This window comes from Anarhichas minor, unplaced genomic scaffold (assembly GCF_050575085.1).
Source record: "Anarhichas minor isolate MPS153535 unplaced genomic scaffold, ASM5057508v1 ptg000040l, whole genome shotgun sequence".
Classification (NCBI taxonomy): domain Eukaryota; kingdom Metazoa; phylum Chordata; class Actinopteri; order Perciformes; family Anarhichadidae; genus Anarhichas; species Anarhichas minor.
The window spans coordinates 8,487,669-8,506,088 of record NW_027466486.1 but is presented as its reverse complement, the minus strand read 5'-3'; the positions used below and the strand labels follow the sequence as shown (position 1 = coordinate 8,506,088).

Here is an 18,420-nt window from a genome sequence, read left to right as displayed (position 1 = left end):
TGGTGGCGATCGAAAATATAATTCTCATCTAATCCTAATCTAAGTTTTACTCATGGGTTTCCTAAAACACCATAAATAACACCTCCACATTTTCCCCTGTATGTAAAATTTAACATAAGAGTAAAAGAGTTTTCTAAACATACTGTAGTGACCCTGTTGCTTATAAAAAAAAAAAAGGCCAACGCCGTTGGTGATTGCTTGTTTAAAGCGTGCAATAAATAGCGACGTCCAGTTTCCAACATAGGCATTTTATTTCTCACAATTGCATCTTTTCCAACATAAACAGAGGACAGACACTTTCTCTGTCACGATGCATTTCCTAAATCACACCATTTATCTTGAGTTAATATCGCACGGTCAAAAACAGTTTGTTCCCGTCTATTCAGCAACATCTGCATCGCTGCATCGCGTGACCCTCCCGATCATATTAACCTGTGGCTTAATTGACAGCAGCACTACGCGTTGGGAGGTTTTACAAAACAATAACAAAATGGTTCTTACACATACCACAAGAGATTTTGTAATGCTTTTTGTCATAAACTGCATAAATGCCATTGGACTGAACTAATTTAGAAGTTTTTCAGTGGGTCTACCCTAATATTTTTTTTCAGACATATTATCATACCAGGGAAAATATAGAGCCTTCAAATGTGCAACTGAAAATAATTGGATTAAAACCTGGCATCATGTTGCAGACTGGATGATTATCAGGTAAATGTTAACAGTTTTTAAAGGAGTTAAGGCTGTTAATTGCTCATGGGAGCAATTAACAGCCTTGTTGTCCATATCTTAAATGCTGCCTGCTATTTTAACCCCTGTATCCCAAAATAAGCATATAAATGCATATTCAAGTGTTTTACAAACACTTTACAGCGGCTCCAGAAAGTATAGTACTTCATTGTGCTGTAGATGTATTTCCAAATGAATAAAATTGCTATTTTTGACCATCAATCAGCACTCACCAACCCATAATGACAAAGTTAAAACAGGTTTTTAGATTTTGTTTCATAAATGTATTGAAATTCTAAAACTGAAATCTCTTACATGGCTTGAGTCAAGGGGATGGCACTTCCTTCAGGTTGGTTATGGCTGTGGCTGCATTGTTTACTCTGTTCTTTGGGGTTTCTTTCTGTAAGACATCTGCTCACCCACAGGCTAGGTGGTCACTGAGTTCTGGAGAAGGGACCTTTGAGGACGTCCTCGATTTGAATCTGCGCACAGCGCCACATGGAGTCCGAGTCACGAATCTAACCCTGGTCTTCCATCCGCAGCTAATACAGACAAAGACAAACGGCAGAGAGGGAATGGCTGCTTGCGCAACTGACGGTATACTGCAAAAAAACAGTGAATGTCAAAATCACGTGAAAGCATGTCACGTGACTGCTGCGTCCATACCTCCAGCCTGCCGGACACCACAGCTGAGTTTCGACAACTGTACCAGCCGAGGACACGATGAACACACTGTGAGTGGTTTTGAAGTTCGTAGTCGTGTATTGTTATAGAGAACACTCGGAAAGAAAGTCTGTTCCCGCGAACTCTTTGTAACGCGACTTTGTAATGTGCCGCTCTTTGTTTCGTTCCTGACCTACAGAGATAGCTGCCAGCTAACGCAGCGGGGTTAAGTGTTCGCGTAACGTTGAGGCTGCTATAAATAACGTGTCTCTTTTTGTAATGGATGAAGAGTTAGCAAACATGTGTTATGTGTGTCTTTATCTGCGGGTTAAGACATGTGTGTAATCTGACGTGACGTTACTAAACGGTCACAATGAGGCTTTGTTTTGTTGTTACCGCGAGATAACGTCTTTTCAATATTTCCCGGCGGTATTTATGTGTGTATGGACCTCTGCATGTGTTCATGTTATTCTACAATGTGTTGTTTCTCCTTCCACCAGGCTGACCTTGTCCATCCCCTTGTTGTTCAGCTCGTTGGCCTGGAGTGGATATCTGGAACATGACCAAGATGTCTTGTGAGCAAATCCACCTTCAGAGCCATTTCCTTATCTCTCTCTGTCTTTTAATAAATCATGTTTGTATCCCCCTTTTTTATGACATTTGAAAGTCGAGCCTCGCCGACTCTTTCTACACAGACTGATCTTGGCAGCCCAAATGTGCAGCAAAGACATTTATAAAAGTAGAAAACTACTATTATCACTACGACTAGTATGCGAGTTGTTACTATTACTTTTGTTTCCAAGTGTGGCTCCAAATCCAGACCAAAAATCAGGTCCTGTGAACTTCATCGGTAATTTGTTTTTGAATAATCTTGTGAACTGCAGCACAGAATGAAACACTTTATGGATCAGGATTAAAATCTCTGGGTTGGTCAGAAAAGGTCAAATTACTTTGATGTTTCTGAATGTTTGCATAATGGTTCAGTTTACCGTAGAAACGCAACAAAGTCATCAATCGTAAAACATCAATAAATGGTTTCTATCTTTCCTCAGGATACCAGACGACTGGACTCATGCGGGTAGGGTTAACCCCTCAGAGGAGCTGGAGCTGACCTTTGCCCTGAAGCAGCAAAACACTGACCTGCTAGAGGAAACACTCAGGCTGGTGTCGGACCCTGACTCAGCACAATATGGTAGGGTCTTCATGTAGCTCTAAAGATTTGGGATCTAAAACAATGTTTAACTGATGAGACAAAAGCCCTTTCATACCACAGAGAGACATAAGCCTGATTTGTCCTCCACAGGTAAGTACCTCACCCTGGAAGAAGTGTCGTCCCTCGTGCGTCCGACTGAGCTGACCCAGAAAATGGTGCATCACTGGCTGCAGAGTAATGGGATTACAAACTGCCTGACTGTACGCACTCAGGACTTTTTACAGTGCACCATGACTGCAGAGTAAGCATATCTTTTTTTTAAGCAACATTTGTTCTACTTACTCAACAGTAATTTCTACTTGCTTTTGACACAGTTAAGACACAAAAAAAATTACCTTTTCTGCTGAAGTTCCCTGTGTGTGTAACCCAAGCATGCTCTTATCTCGTGATACAGTTCCTCTTTCTGTGGTTGTTGGTTAAAATCAGTCTGTCAGGAATCTAGGCCAAGGTTATTAGACCGTGAACATTTGTTTTATTTACTGGCATCAGTAAAACAAAGGCACTCTTGGAGTATATTTAACTTACTCAGAGTTCTTCATACAAGCCAAGGCTGTGGTTGTTTTTTTTGTTTTGTGCATTCAGGGTTGCAGAGACGCTGCTTCCAGGTAGCAAGTTCCACCGTTACATCAGGGATGGCCACTCTTTGGTGAGGTCTTCAGCTCCGTACTCTGTTCATGATGATGTTCACCAGCACCTGGACTTTGGTGAGAACCATTTCTAAAGGTGTAACATGTTCAGCTGTCATCTGTGATTGCTGTATATTTAGTTTTTTTCTTTTTGTTTCCACAGTTGGAGGGCTTCACCGCCTCCCTCCTAAAGGGCAGGACCTCCGCAAAGCCTCGTCTAACAGGAAGCAAAAGCGTTCCAAGGCAGGGCTGCACCTGGGAGTGACTCCCTCCGTCTTGAGAGCCCGCTATAACCTCACAGCAGCTGATGTGGGAACAGCTCAGAACAACAGCCAGGCTGTAGCTCAGGTGTGGCCATCTCAGAATGAGTTCATAGTAGAAGGCTGTGCGTGTGTTGCAGTCAGGCATGTACACATTAGCTCAGACACTATTCTCAACACAACTTGGTGTACTTTCTTACTTCAGCTAGCCGTTTTCTCTTTTAGTTCCTGGAGCAGTACTACAGCGATGCAGACCTGGCAGAGTTCATGGGCATGTATGGCAGAAGCTTCGAGCATCTCTCTCGGGTGTACCGGGTCGTAGGCACCCAGGGAGCAGGAAAGGTCGGTATTGAGGCCAGTCTGGATGTAGAGTACATCATGAGCACAGGGGCAAACATCTCCACATGGGTCTTCACCAATCAAGGTCTGTATGAGAGACTGAGGCTTCAATCGTGTGTGTGAAGAACTGACAAATGATATTGACTTTGAATTAACTTTTTTCAGTTAAAATAATAATGTTAAATCGAGAGACACTAACCCTAATCATATGTAGGCTAAGTGTACAGTTACATTAAAAGAAAGTGTTCAGCAAAGTTAGGAGGTAAAATAGCATAAATGAATGCTCCTTCAGGTCGTCACGAGTCCCAGGAGCCGTTCCTCCAGTGGATGGTTTTGCTCAGCAACATGTCTGACCTCCCCTGGGTTCACACCATCAGCTACGGAGACGATGAAGACAGCCTGTCCACTGCATACATGATGCGCATCAACACAGAGTTTATGAAGGCCGGCGTCAGGGGAATCTCTTTGCTCTTTGCTTCTGGTCAGTGAGGAGGAAGTATGCTGAGCCCATCCACACAGAGACATTCAACAACATCCCCAAACTACACTTAATCTATACCGTGTCGGCAAATTAGTGCCGTTAATGAGCTAACAAAGCCTTTGTTTGTGTCCGTTTGACTACAGGAGTTTCAGCCTGTTGAAAATGTGATCGTCGCATCAAAGTCACATTCTGTCACTCCTGTTAAAGGCAATGACTGCGACCTTTCACTAGTTTCTGGCTTTGTTTCTAATTCATCTAGTTTGTTTAGCAAAATAACAAATTCCTGTTTTCAGTGGACACAAATGACAAGAATTCAACAAATTGGGAACTGTAAACTGAAACTTTTTGCAACAGCTTGAGAGGGAGCGGATGGTTTCTTTAAAAAAAAAAAAAACGAGGTGTCAACTTACTGTGGCGACGCTTCGTTGTTATTGACAGCACATTATCACACTTGAAACATAAACATACCACTATTGTTCTAAATAAAAACCTAGGCATGTTGGCACTGGAAAAAGAGAACTTGAACCTGCTACATAATCTTCAGTCTGATGTTTAAGGAGCATCTCTTACATCACTCTTTGTATCGGATCTTGTTTCATATTCAGGTGACAGTGGTGCAGGCTGCAAACATTTGGGTAAAGGCCAAAACTCCTTCAGGCCAAGTTTTCCTGCATCAAGGTATGTTCTTGTTCTACATTTCTGAATGCAGACAGGTTTCTGCGTGACACTAGTTACTGCCATTAGCATAGGACTGGACTGGGGCATGTGTCTCATGCCTTGTGTTGGTGTTATGGGAATCCAAAAAGACATATGGATGTTCCATTTCAAATTTAGAAAGAAAAACAATTCAACAAAGAATTTAGCCTGCAGTATTCTTTGCAAAAGGTTGATTCAGTGCAACAGACAGACGTTTCTAGGTCCATCCAACTCCCCCTCGTGTATGTTTTGTCGCTAGTGTAGTGCAGGTCTACTCTCAAAGGGTGTGGGAAAAGCATTAAACATCCATCGCTCTATGTCCTGTCACTCGTTCCCAGCCCATATGTGACTACAGTAGGAGGAACATCATTCAAGAACCCATTTAAAGTCACATATGAGGTTACAGATTACATCAGTGGAGGAGGCTTCAGCAACGTCTTCAAGATGCCCGACTACCAGGTAAGAACATCAGGTCAACAGCTCTTATAGGCGCAGTTATTGCAGTAATTGATGATGTGTATTTCTGTTCCTGTAGGCCAGTGCAGTAGATGGGTACCTGAAGACTGTAGCAGCAACCCTTCCTCCTCAGTCATACTTCAATACCAGCGGCAGGGCCTATCCAGACATGGCTGCCCTGTCGGATAACTACTGGGTGGTCATGAACAGAGTACCGGTCCCCTGGGTGTCTGGAACCTCGGTAAAATATCTCACATTTGGTTAAGCTTCTTCGTGAGTACAGCGTTGGTAATGTGACGGAACAGATAGAAAGCCATACAATGATTTCCTGTAGTGAAAACAAAGGCTAAAATATAAATAAATCTAAACATACAAGCAAGTTATTCACATTGTCACTGTCCAAAAAACATTCCTAAAAGAGTATACAGTAGTTATCTTTTTAGTAATAATTGGTCACTTTATTGTATCTCTCATCGATTGATCTACCTTCCAGGCATCAACCCCTGTGGTCGGAGGCATGCTGTCTCTCATCAATGACCAGCGGCTGCTGAAGGGCCTGCCCACCCTGGGCTTCCTCAACCCTCGCCTCTACAAGCTCAAGGGACAAGCTCTGTTTGATGTAAGTCAAGTTATTACAGTAGTTACATCGTTATACACTTGACCCGTAAAGCTTGTTTCCAGACTTAGACTTATGTAGTGGATACACTGGTGTATTTAATCTATTGCAATTCAATACCACAGCTCTGCCATAAATACTGCATTTTACCAAATTTACAATGTTCAGTCCGAACATTTTGTCGGAAATGTGTAAATTAAATTACATGTGTATTATTGAGATCATAGTTAAAGGGACTGTTGTATTGGACTACATTATATTAACAGGTGCCTAAAAATGTGTTCTACCAATTTACATAAACAATGGGGACAGAGTATTAGAAATGTAGTTTGAACAGTTGGGAACAGAAAACAAAATAACAGGAACCAAACTGTAGAACTATCCAAAATAACTCAATTTGCAGTATGAAAAACACCAGACTATGTTAGTACATTCAATAAGGTATTGTGTGAAAAGAAAGCAGAGGGAAACCCTTTGTCAACATACCTTGTAGTTGTGGTCTGTTTCCTAAATGCTTTGCATCTCCAGGTGACCGAGGGCTGTCACCTGAGCTGTCTGGACAAACAGGTTCAGGGTCAAGGTTTCTGTGCTGCACCATCGTGGGATCCTGTTACAGGATGGGGGACACCAAACTACCCTGCACTGCTGGCTGCTCTGCTGGCTGAGTGAAACCCCCACAGTTCATGAGACTGAAACCTACAGGGTGGTGTCTGCTCTGAGAGCAGGTACTCTACACAAATCCAGAGGCAGGATGGTGAAATAGAGGGAAAATGCCTACGCTTTAGATTGATGCCGCCTTTGTTTTATTCAGTCATTTTGCAGTCAAACACTGCGTTATTCAGGATTGTTTTATCTTCACTCGTATGCATGTAAGGATACTCTTGACTCCTCTTTTATCAATTCTCCAAAAGGCTTAAAACTGTTTCCTTAAATATTTTAGGTCAGGGATAGTGGTGGTTTGGGATTTTTATTGCTAGACTTGCAGTTGCTTGTTTCTGCTGTTGACTGCATTTTTAACTGACCCAGATTTCTCAGTGAATCTCTCAAACACACTTCCAGATATCTTAGTGTTAACAGCAATCTTATGCCTTAAAGTCATGCCGCTAGATACACAAGCAAGGGGAAGTGTGGGTAAACTGGTTGCTACGCATAAAGAACATAATCGTAATAAAAACCACCTCTTAGAGGTACACACAGGCCTATTTCAATAGGTTTTGATTTTAATAGTGTTAAGTTGGACGTTCAATTAAGAATCTTTATGCAATATTTTCACCAGATCAGGCAATTCAGCATAACATTAGATAGAAGTTTGGATGAGATGGCCAAAGTGTAATATTGGTCTATTTTGCCATACTACTCTGCAGGGATGAGCTAGTCATAGTTGTATTTAATAACAAATGACTGTTTGCATGCAATTCAAAACAATAAAGTCACTTGTGTATTTGAAATGAAACGGGAACATACAGTATGTAGCATAAGATCACCAGGACCTTTTGAAACTTGATTTTACTTTGTTTTGTTGCCGTTTGTTCTGCGCTACAAACTAACCAAATGCACTGTAACGTGGGTTAAAGGTGATTCAGCGCCGCTTCTACCCACCAGCATTGTTGCACGTCTTGATCTTTAAACCATTTAAATCCTCAAATCAGATGTATTTAATGTGTGAGACTGCCTGTGATGCATTGTTTATTAAGGGTCGATTTTTACTTGGAAATGTCCGTTGATTGTTTAGGATGATCGGGATGCTGCAGTTTTTAGGAATGCACCTCACGTTTGTGGAAATTGAAAATGTAATGGAAATTAATTGGTGAGTAATCTGAGAAATTGCTGAATTGATTGTAATGTTTTTTTTTTAATGCATAACTGCCAGCATTACCTAGTTCATGTTTAATAATGAAAATAATTTAGTTGGGGCCATGAAATGATATTGCGGTTACTACTGAAGTACAATTAGTAACATGTGAGGTTGCAGCTGCCAAAGTGAGCAAAGAGTTTCTCTTTAAAAAGTCCTTTTTAATTTCTAATGCAAATGTTTAAATTCTCCCTGGCCTCTTGTCTTTCTCATGTCAGACAGAAACAATGAGTTGACTGTGTACTTGAACCGTTGTTACACTTTACCAGCGTTAAGATGCCACTTTCAAGCTGTACAGTTTTAAGACGTGATACAATTGTCAATTGTATATTTGCAGTGTGCTGAAAAATAAAAGAACCAGAATTTGTTTCACTTCCTTGTTTCTCAAAGTAACCAAGTGAGGAAGTGTACAGTGAAGTAATTTATCAAACAACTGATCTTTCTCATTGTTACCAGACAAAGAAATAATTGTCTGGAGATTATTTTATCAACGTATTGTTACACTGCTGAAGCAATCTCCAATACCAACAGTGTTACCACAAACGTGATTCTTGTTGAGCTTAAACAGAACCTCAAACACTACTTATATTGTCCTGATGGTTGATATTAAAAACAGAACTCCATGTGCTCAGATTACGTGTTTCTGAAGAAGTGTTCCCATATCCCAGTGATGATGTCGTGACCTTAAATCATTCAGGTTTTTGAGCAGCTGTAGTATTTGTCTCTAAATGAACAGTTGAATATTATAAACATGGGAATTATATTAAGGTCGAGTTTAAAATGTGAGAGGACAGATGACAGTTTTAGTGTTTGTAGTGCAAGGGAGAAAAACATTTTAATCGGTGATCACTATTGAAAATCACATGGCTATTATCTACATGATTCAGATATTGCGTTGTACAAAATGAATATATGCAAAGACCACCCAGTCCCCCCTCGAAACACACTCAGATGAAAGGGAGAGTTAAAACAAACTGAAACCTAATAAGAGCTACGGGGACAATCTCACTACATACATTACCACAGAGCTTATGTCAAACCGTGTACAATATGCACACTTGGGGAAAGTAGAAAATTGAAAAGGTGTCATTGCTGAGGATTGATGCAAATTTGACATCTATTGCAAAAACTTTTGAAATGGCTGTGTTAAGGTATAAATATGCTTTAGGTGCAGATCCATGAATTAACATCTTCACAAGAAGAAAGCGTAAATTGTTCCATCCAGGTAGCGCCAAAGTAGGGTAGAGAGAGAGAGAGAGAGAGAGAGAGAGATGCCTGAGGGGGTCGGGGTTCTCATGAGTTCCTCGTTCAAACCTCCATAAGTTTATCAAAAAGTCTGAGAAAAGGTCATTTCTCAAAAACCTTTTATCTAGAGATAATACAAAGGGGACTTCTTGTTTCACAACAAAGCAGGCCACGGGACATTAGTTTGTCAAGAAGCGGAGATACGGGTCAAGTCCTCCAGTGTGTGTTCACGTCGTTGTCTTTTCACTGGTTGTTTTTGGCTTTGGCGTGTGTGAGGATGTGAGACTTCAGGTTGGTTGACTGGGCAAATTTTTTGTTGCAGCCATCAAAGGGGCACACATACGGGCGGTCTCCAGTGTGAATACGCACATGTGTGCGCAAGTTAAAGTCCAGAGAGAACCGCTTGCCACAGCCCTCAAATGTGCACTGGAGACGAGAGAGATCGAGTTAACGCTGCTACATGTCTCACAGATAAAACTGATAGAATTCAACTGCAGGTACATTTGAGATGACAACAGTAAGGTTTGTATACAATTGCTCTTCCACAAAGCAAGTTGGGCAAAGCTTACATTTCAGTATTAAAATCCTTCTTTTAAAGCACATTAAAATGATGCAGCTTTCTCCAGAAGAAGGAAAATATGACACACCAAAAAAAAAAAAAAAAAGGACTCACCTGGAAAGGTTTCTCTCCTGTGTGTACCAGTTGATGCCTCTTCAGTTTTGAACTCTCCACAAAGGCTTTGCCACACTCTGCACAGACGTGCACACGAGGCCCGTGGGTATGCAAGTGCTTTCTCATCGCTGAGTTGTCCCTGAACATCTTGGTACATCCCTGAGCCGGAGAGAAACCAGATGAAGCTCATCACTCGGGACATACATTTACTTTACGGTGATGTTTACAATAAAGGAATACAGTAGAACAGAGTAGGCTTCTGTTCATGTATGTTAACCGTCATCCTTTGCACAGTACTGTATAAACTGGTGTAATAAACAGACCACCGCTCACTTTATGTGGACAGGCTATCGTTCTGGGTGCATCGTCTTCTTTTACTTTTCTTGGCTTCATTCTGCATCAGAAATAAAAGTGATCACATCATTATAGACTATCCACATTCCTGAAACAGACAGATACTAAGATGTGTTTACAAAATAACTCCTGGTAAAACTTGTATGTGTAATGGGGCCAGGCCACCCAGTCATTTAAAATCAATACTAAGGTAAATACTACAAATCACAAGAAAAAGTTAACATAAACGTCCGTACCGTGCAAACTCTGCCAGCTGTTTGGGGTCTGAGAGGTCAATGCCTGGGATTCCTCCAGGAGGAAGCTTCTTCCCCGTCATGTATTCAGAATAATCTGGTGGAGAGTTTTCCCCTATGATTTGCTCCTCGTGGTCTATGTCCTTCTTGTCATCTGAATGGGAGGAACAGAGGTGTTGATAATGAAGACAGTACAAGAACATGTGGAAAACATTGATTCAAGTCATTTAGAGATAAACCCTTTTTCATGACAACTCCTCATGAGTATTCCCTGACACTCTGTTACTTATTGTCTACTAATAGAAGCATGTTGTAGACCAAAAGTGTCATGTTTTTTGTTATAAAATATAAATAGTGCGGAAAATAAAAGAACTCAAACTAATCTATTTTTTCTAACTAATCTTTACTTACTAACTCACTCATGCACATATCTTTGCAATTGAGTGGTACTTTTAAATATCTCCCTTTAATAAACTGAGTGAAATAGTACGGGAAGATTCACACTTCCGTGTTTAGAAACACGTTTCAAATATTAACAAATATAAGTTGCAATTATCCGATATGAAAGTTGAGAAGTTGATAGTATTTTGTAGGAATTTGTCACCGTTTAAACCATACAATGTTTTACATTACGTTAGCTTATGTGAACATGTATGTCTTCTAAGGAAGTGTAAAGTCTGAGGGGCCCCTGAAGGCACCACCACCGTTACCGTTGAACTGCGCCACAGCGGCCTAGCGGAGCCAGCTGCACTCGCTCCCACACTCGCCGCCATCTTCGTCGGCCAAATAAACGCCATTTTTTCGGGCCGCCATACTTTCTAGACCGGGGAAATATGGCGGCGCCCATCGACACATAAAACATGGCTTCCCATAAAAACAAAAACATTTCAAATGGATTTCAAGTGTCTCAGAGTTGGGAAATAGTTCCTACTTTAGCGGAGGACAAGGCCCCAGCTGGGCCCAGTCACACGACACACACGCTGAGAACAAAGCGAGGGGCCAGCTTGAAAGAATTCACTCAAGACTCTGTACTTACCCGATGCCCACATAGTCACTGAAAACTCCCCCTCTAAAGTCTTTATCTGGACCTGCTTCTGTTCCCACTTTCTGCCCATTTCTCCCCCGCTCATGTAGCTCTTTTTGCCCGCTTTCTTTCCGCTTCCAGCCCTCTTCATCCGGCCTGTCGAAGAGCTTCTCCCGGCGCAAGTAACAAGAGTCTGTTCGATATAGTCCTCCTCCACGGCAGGCACTGGGATGAGGATTTGGTCCTCATACCCGTCATCCGTGTGCAGTTCAGAGTCATCTTCGCCCACCACCTCCTCTCTTGTTTGCACCAAAATCACCTCCTGGTGCGAGTGAATCGAGTGTGGATCATCCGAGTCAAGAGGCTGTAACGCGATCATAGGCTGGTGTTCACCGTCGTCTCCAACAATTGTTGTCTCGATTGTCTCTACTTCGATTTCATGCAGTTCCACTATTTCCGCTGGCATTTCTGACCCGTCCGTTTCTATGTACAGAGTGTCCCCCGACGCCATGATAAATGTTGTATTTCCTCCTTATATGCTATTTTTACACTCTCTCTTTTCCTCCTGTCTAAACTCAGCCTTCCTCCTCCCTCTCCTACAACAACTCTACACTACTGTACTGTACTCTCGTCGCCACAATGCTCTAGTTCTCAAGTCTCGCGTGATTTGGACCAGCGAAGGCCCTTTCAAATGGGAAACTCAAACCTGCAGCGTCTTCATTCTTAAAACTTGGGCATAAAGATATTTACATGAATGTAAATGTACATGTAATCAATTATTTATTGACAAAAAACATATTATGGTCGTATTAATCATAGCCCAACATGTAATATAATATGAATAGGCTATACAATAATAGTGTTTAAAAACAACAACAACTCAAGCTAGTGGAAATGAGTCTTGATCATCATTTTAGCTTCTTTAATTGTTCCACTTAATGTTTTATGCAAATATTATAACACAATTTGTTTGTTTATTTTACTAATTGCTTGGTCTATAGAATTTGAAAATTATAATTTTCCTGAGACCATGTGACATATTCAAATAGAAAAAGCCACAGTCAAAAACGCAAATATATTACATTTACAATGATATAAAACAGAGACAAGCAAAGCAAATTCTCAAATTTCGGAGGCTGGGAACAACAAATGGGATTACAATATTATCCTATGTTTCACAAACAGCCTTCCATTAATTCCACTGATATTTACCAAATAGATGTGTCACGTAAAATGAGTAGACCTATGCGTTATTGTTGGTAGAGCAAGCTGGACTGTATTTTCTTTTTTTTAAATAGACTATTACTTGTGCAATACCAGTACACAGCATCGCATAGAAGTATCATGCCAGTTGTTTCTCGTGACAGAATGTAAATATGCAGTTGTTTGCATGCTGGGGAGCAAAATATTACATGGCCAACATTTCAGCAGGCGCTCAGCTCGGGGGGAGGAGTTTGTGATCACTCCTCACACCTGCACTCTGCACTCAAATGAGTGCAGAGCCCCAGAGTCAGTGTGAGTGGGTGTGTCCCGATACTGTGAAGGTTTGATGACACACATAACGCCACAGAGCTGGTTGCTTCGGACGGAGACAGGTTAGTCATGGGGAAGACAGGTGGAAGAGGCGACTTTGAATGGGTCTACAATGACCAGCCGCACACTTCAAGACGAAAAGAAATGCTGGGTAAGATATTATTTAAAAACTAATAAAAGCTTTGCTGTCACTGAGAAAACTGCTGAGTTAAATTCCAGGTAAGTTGGTTTTATAAGTTGAAGCGAATTTTTTCCTCCTCATTTTTTAAAAGTCACAGCCGGTTAAACCTGTTTACTAGCTGTTGCTTAACGAGCTCTGCGTCCACAATGGATGCATGGGAGACATAGCAACTGACATACATGAGTGATTCACTTACTTGGGGATGTAAGTTACACAATTCTTTCTAAGCACAACTATAAATATTATTTTAAACTCTATTTTAAACTTCAGATCTTCAAAGGTAATGATATATAAAAGTAATACAAATACAATATAATTTACATTACAATTGTGACTAATATTTTAAATCATATCACATTTATCTCACATTTTCTTTTCTCACAGTTCACCTCGAATTTCGGTAGGCTACTTACAGTATTTTCATGACAGTTTTGTTAGCAAAAGTGAAAAGAAGGAGGGAATGTGGCTTTCAGCAAAAGTTAAATTGAATATTTGATACCAGATTTGAGTTTTGCTTGAAAATCTAACGCAAGGCTATCGCCTGTTCTTGTTATCAGTCATCATTTTCTCTGACTTCGAAGACAATACCAGCATATTGATAGCAGGTGCAGTTGACAATGCCTCCGGGCTTGTAACAAGACACATTCCCTGCGCATGACAAAAACAGTTGCAGTGCTATGCATTAAGTGAGGAGAAAGGCCTTGTGAGAGTCGGGGGATCTGGAAGAATCCGTGAAAGTATAACCTTTATTCAACAAACCGCCTTAAACCTCGTCTGTTGTCAATACATCATTAATGCAAGAGAATATTTGTCCAAACTGTGTATTGTATATAGGCTATGGTCCTTCTTATTTTCTCACTTTTTAAATACATGAAATCTGTATTAACAGAAGTCAGCTTTTGTAATTTGATCTATTATGTAATTTGATTCAAACAGTTTAGATGAACAAGATCTGAACCTGTTGACGTACATTTGATCCTGGCTTCGTCCAGCAGTCACATAGTTACTCTGGTGTGAAAGAAGCACATCTAAAAGGTGATGGGTTGTTTGACACCACCAGGCCTTGAATTATTAAAGTGTTTTTTTCTTTTAATTATCCTCTGCCTTGCCCTGATGGGAGAGGCAGAGGGATTCGAGTGTTGGGGGTCGTTGAGCCTCACTTCCTTTTAAATGATCATGTGGGATATTTAGATTGACAAGCGGGTTTATGTTGTATTGAATGGATACTTGTTTGGGATGTCTGCAGCCTTTTGTGGCTCCACTTGCATGACATAAAGTTTACGTTACTAACGGCTATCATTAAAGTAGTGGTCAAACAGATCATGAATGATTGTGACGCTGCCCGATGGTCTTCTTTAGCAGTAGCTCTGAAAAGCAGCGTGCAGTTGAATCTGAAATAAAGTTTTAGTTAAAACTCCTTAATTTGTGAATGAAATACCACGTTTCTCTGTAACATGGTGAAGACGAAATCCATTGACGGTTGTACAGCTTAAGGAGTTTAAACAGTGTCTTTTATGATGTCTTGTTATTGATTTAACTTTTTTCCTGGTGAGTGAGCTACAATATCAGCACTTGAAGATGTATAGCCCATAAACATGGCTAAATAGTATGAGAAAATGACACACTGGAGTTGAGTTCAAATCATACTGTAGAATACGCAGGAGATGTATCTTGGCATAAAGCCTATTGGCTAAACGTTAACTTAAAAAGGGTTTGGTCAGTAAAGGGGAGACCTACATGCAGTGAAACCCTTGTTACCAGGGAGGGTCCAATTTGCATGCATAGTGGCATCACACAAATGAGCTGAAAGGAAAGAAGCCGGACAGATTTGCATGAAAAATTGTATGATGGTGCATGGCTATCTTCAGCTAATGCATGATGGGATAAGCTCCTTTACCCCTGTGATCCTGAATTCTGGCTGTAAGGTGTGGCCAGTGTAACAAATCAGAACCTGCGTGTCCGAATTAATCTATTATGTTGTAATTGTCATATTAACTAAAGCTCGCTCTTTTTGTAATGGTGACTGTTTGAACCACTCCCTTGTATCTCACTCAGTTTTATTTCCCTCAGCAAAACGACACCTCTGCCAATTAAATATGACTTTTATCAGCAGGCCCTTCCCAGGAGAAGGGCTGGTACCATACACACACCATGCTTGATTATGTTCTTTGGGTTACACAGCGTCACAGTGATAGGTTGAGATCAACCTTTTGGAATTGACAGTGAATGAGTTTTGCTAAACAACTTTCCCTGCTGGATTCATGACAGATATTTAACGTCCTATACATTCTACATAATCATGTTTTAAAAAAATGAAAAGGATTAATCTGTAACTTTTTCTCTTCCCTTTCACTACTCTCATAAATCTATTTTCTTTTTTTCCCTTTACTACCTTTCGTTTTTCCTACCTGTAATCCTCTTCTGCTCTACTCACTTTCTTTCCTACAATCACCTCATTTCTGTCCACGTCCCTTTCTGTCTGCTTCTCTCCCTAGCCAAATATCCAGAGATCAAGTCTCTGATGGGTCCGGATCCCCAGCTGAAGTGGATAGTATCGGGCATGGTCATAACCCAGCTCCTGGCCTGCTACCTGGTCCATGACCTCTCCTGGAAGTGGATCTTCTTCTGGGCTTATGCCTTCGGAGGCTGCATTAACCACTCCCTGACTCTGGCTATCCACGACATCTCTCACAACGTGGCCTTTGGCAACAAGCTGGCGAAGTGGAACCGCTGGTTTGCCATCTGGGCCAACCTGCCCATCGGGTTGCCTTACTCTGCTTCCTTTAAGAAGTACCACATCGACCACCATCGGTATCTTGGTGGGGACCAACTGGATGTTGACATCCCCACAGACATTGAGGGATGGTTCTTCTGCACCCCGGCCAGGAAGGTCCTCTGGCTCTTCCTCCAGCCCTTGTTCTACGCCATTCGCCCATTGGTGGTCAATCCTAAACCAGTGGGTCAGCTGGAGATCCTAAACGCAGCCGTTCAGCTCACCGTAGACTTCATTATCTACTATCTATGGGGGCTGAAGCCCATTGTTTACCTCATTGCAGGCTCTGTCCTGTGTTTGGGACTGCATCCTATCTCTGGACATTTCATAGCTGAGCATTACATGTTCCTGAAGGGACACGAGACATATTCCTACTATGGATCACTGAACCTGATCACCTTCAACGTTGGGTATCACATGGAGCATCATGACTTCCCGAGCATACCTGGCAGTAAACTACCTCAGGTGAGACTGTGTTCTTGTGATACATCATGGCTAAATTTCCAACTTTGGACTCAAGTCATTCTTTTGAGGTTGTCAGGGATTTTTTTCTCAAGGTGTGGGCAGATAAGACGGGCCCCTCCTGTGCTACATGTCACATTTTCTGTCAACTGGTAATATTTATCAGATGGAAGGCCGGGCTCTGTAATTGATTAACTGCTGCTTCTCTAGCCCCACCAGAGGATGAGGAGATCCAAAGTGAGATACCTGCCTATTGACACAGCAGGAATCTGCTTTTATTAAACTTTTTTGCTTATGTTCGTTTACTTTTTTTGAACTATCAATTGATACATTTTCAGGATTTTTATTTATTTATCATTTTATACTTAAACAGCAGTGCATTAATATCCTGCTATGTCAACTGTAGTCACTGCTGTCCAAACTGTGTCTGATGGTTTCGACAGAAACTGTGCAATGTGTTTTCCTGTTGAACAAAGCAGTTACATATCTGCTTCTATCAGCCGTTGTGTCTGTATCTGATTGTCGTAGCGAAATAAGGTGCCATTTTAAATTAGATGTCCGAGTCCCTGAGGTGCTTCTCACACTTTGCAACTGCAATTTAGATGATTCATATATATTTGATGAACAATTAACATTCTTTTTTTCCACATGCTCTAATTCTCACTCGTTATGTTGTTTTCTTTGGCAGGTAAAGCAAATTGCAGCAGAGTATTACGACTCACTGCCCCAACACACTTCCTGGATTCGGGTGTTGTGGGACTTTGTGTTCGACGACAGCATTGGCCCATACGCCAGAATCAAACGGGAGTACAAGCTAAGCAAGCAGAAATAGATCTGTGACTGATTATATTTTCCTTTGAACCGAAATGTGAATTTCAGTCGTGAAATATGTATGGACCCCTATGAACTATCCTTATCCTCATATTGCAATTATATTCCCTTCCGTATGGCTGTCACTATTAGTAAACTGTCTAACATCTTAAATAAGTCCTGTACTTGAGATTCTGAAAGGCAGATGAATGTGCATATTTTATTTGCATACATTCAAAGTGCATGAAAATGGGACGGTAATTCAAATGCAGCTAGTTGGTTTCCTTATCTCACTATTTATTCATGCCTGTATTCCTGCCATAAGCACATGGCCCACTGTCATGATACTGTGATGACATTTCCTTCTATCCAGAAGGCACTGAGAAAGGCAAAATAATGAAAAGCTAATATTTCAACACAAATAAAATCCTCATTTCCGTAGGAAAAGGTCCCATACATTCTCATGAGGTTTACCAGAAATGGCACGAACTGCTTTGTTTCCTGCCTACACATATTACTGTACGTCTTCTAAATTTCTGAATGTGAGAATCGAGGCACTGAACGCCTCTCAGATGACTGAATACAATTTCAAATCTCTCATACAGAGCAGTGCTGAGGTGGAAAATAAGCATTGAAACTTACCTTTCAGTAAGAAGAGCCTTTTCTACAGTGACGCCCCATTCTGCATGCTTGCAGCTTCATCGTGCTGTAAACAGTTTGATTACATCTACAAAGAGTGGACAAAATAACTGGAACATGTTTATAATGCAAGAAAAGTAGTTATTTAGAAAATGCCAGTTGGAGTCTCAAAATGTTTGGTGTTTTTTTTTTAATGTCACGCTAAAGTAACTCAGTGGTCATTTCATGTTGCTCAGCAAGTCTCTCTCAGTCGGCGTTAGTGAGTCTTTTTGTGAACACTGGTCCTACAGCAAATCAACACTTGAATTTAAAGACTGTTTTACCAAACTGATATTTACTACAGAGCTATTGTATTGTAAGTTGTTTCTGTTATTTTGTCCACCCACTTAACTTGATTTTAGTGTTGTGATTGATAATCGTGATCTTTGTTTCTATTTAAATGACTGTACTATATATAACAGTAAAAGATCTTTGTAAGAATAACCTAATATAAAGAATGCGACTTTGTTTTGTGGTTGATTCTCCTTTCATGTAAGCCTTCTAGACAAAACACAAGGACGGA

At 40.9% G+C, this 18,420-nt stretch overlaps 3 protein-coding genes across 4 annotated transcripts; 2 read left to right on the top strand and 1 right to left on the bottom strand.

Moving 5' to 3' along the window:
• Window positions 1–1,344: 1,344 nt before the first annotated feature.
• Window positions 1,345–8,303, top strand: tpp1 (tripeptidyl peptidase I). Of its 2 annotated transcripts, XM_076107503.1 has the most exons (13): window positions 1,345–1,463; window positions 1,893–1,967; window positions 2,445–2,584; window positions 2,696–2,846; window positions 3,188–3,309; window positions 3,395–3,579; window positions 3,717–3,915; window positions 4,123–4,311; window positions 4,917–4,989; window positions 5,346–5,466; window positions 5,543–5,704; window positions 5,957–6,082; window positions 6,608–8,303. In XM_076107503.1, exons 1-13 carry the CDS (start codon window positions 1,453–1,455, stop codon window positions 6,746–6,748), a joined length of 1,695 nt encoding a protein of 564 aa, XP_075963618.1. In that variant the 5' UTR covers window positions 1,345–1,452; the 3' UTR covers window positions 6,749–8,303. The 2 variants fall into 2 exon arrangements, with proteins under 2 accessions (XP_075963618.1, XP_075963617.1); XM_076107502.1 differs by lacking the exon at window positions 1,345–1,463 and having other exon boundaries at window positions 1,616–1,967.
• A 444-nt stretch (window positions 8,304–8,747) lies between these two features.
• yy1a (YY1 transcription factor a) lies at window positions 8,748–12,072 on the bottom strand. The gene is made up of 5 exons (XM_076107504.1): window positions 11,473–12,072; window positions 10,440–10,590; window positions 10,183–10,243; window positions 9,850–10,008; window positions 8,748–9,602 (listed from the first exon to the last, which is right to left on the bottom strand). Exons 1-5 carry the CDS (start codon window positions 11,969–11,971, stop codon window positions 9,420–9,422), a joined length of 1,053 nt encoding a protein of 350 aa, XP_075963619.1. The 5' UTR covers window positions 11,972–12,072; the 3' UTR covers window positions 8,748–9,419.
• A 2,349-nt stretch (window positions 12,073–14,421) lies between these two features.
• Window positions 14,422–18,365, top strand: degs2 (delta(4)-desaturase, sphingolipid 2). The gene is made up of 2 exons (XM_076108636.1): window positions 14,422–16,412; window positions 17,098–18,365. Exons 1-2 carry the CDS (start codon window positions 15,696–15,698, stop codon window positions 17,239–17,241), a joined length of 861 nt encoding a protein of 286 aa, XP_075964751.1. The 5' UTR covers window positions 14,422–15,695; the 3' UTR covers window positions 17,242–18,365.
• Window positions 18,366–18,420: the final 55 nt, after the last annotated feature.

Coding starts and splice junctions, on each gene's coding strand:
- tpp1 (XM_076107502.1), top strand. CDS start 1,828: ATGTGTGTATGGACCTCTGCATGTGTTCATGTTATTCTACAATGTGTT. Junction 2,847..3,187: donor CAGTGCACCATGACTGCAGA/GTAAGCATATCT, acceptor TTGTGCATTCAG/GGTTGCAGAGACGCTGCTTC. Junction 4,990..5,345: donor CCAAGTTTTCCTGCATCAAG/GTATGTTCTTGT, acceptor ACTCGTTCCCAG/CCCATATGTGACTACAGTAG.
- yy1a (XM_076107504.1), bottom strand. CDS start 11,971: ATGGCGTCGGGGGACACTCTGTACATAGAAACGGACGGGTCAGAAATG. Junction 10,591..11,472: donor AGTGACTATGTGGGCATCGG/GTAAGTACAGAG, acceptor CCTCCCATTCAG/ATGACAAGAAGGACATAGAC. Junction 10,244..10,439: donor CAGCTGGCAGAGTTTGCACG/GTACGGACGTTT, acceptor TTTCTGATGCAG/AATGAAGCCAAGAAAAGTAA.
- degs2 (XM_076108636.1), top strand. CDS start 15,696: ATGGGTCCGGATCCCCAGCTGAAGTGGATAGTATCGGGCATGGTCATA. Junction 16,413..17,097: donor CTGGCAGTAAACTACCTCAG/GTGAGACTGTGT, acceptor TTTCTTTGGCAG/GTAAAGCAAATTGCAGCAGA.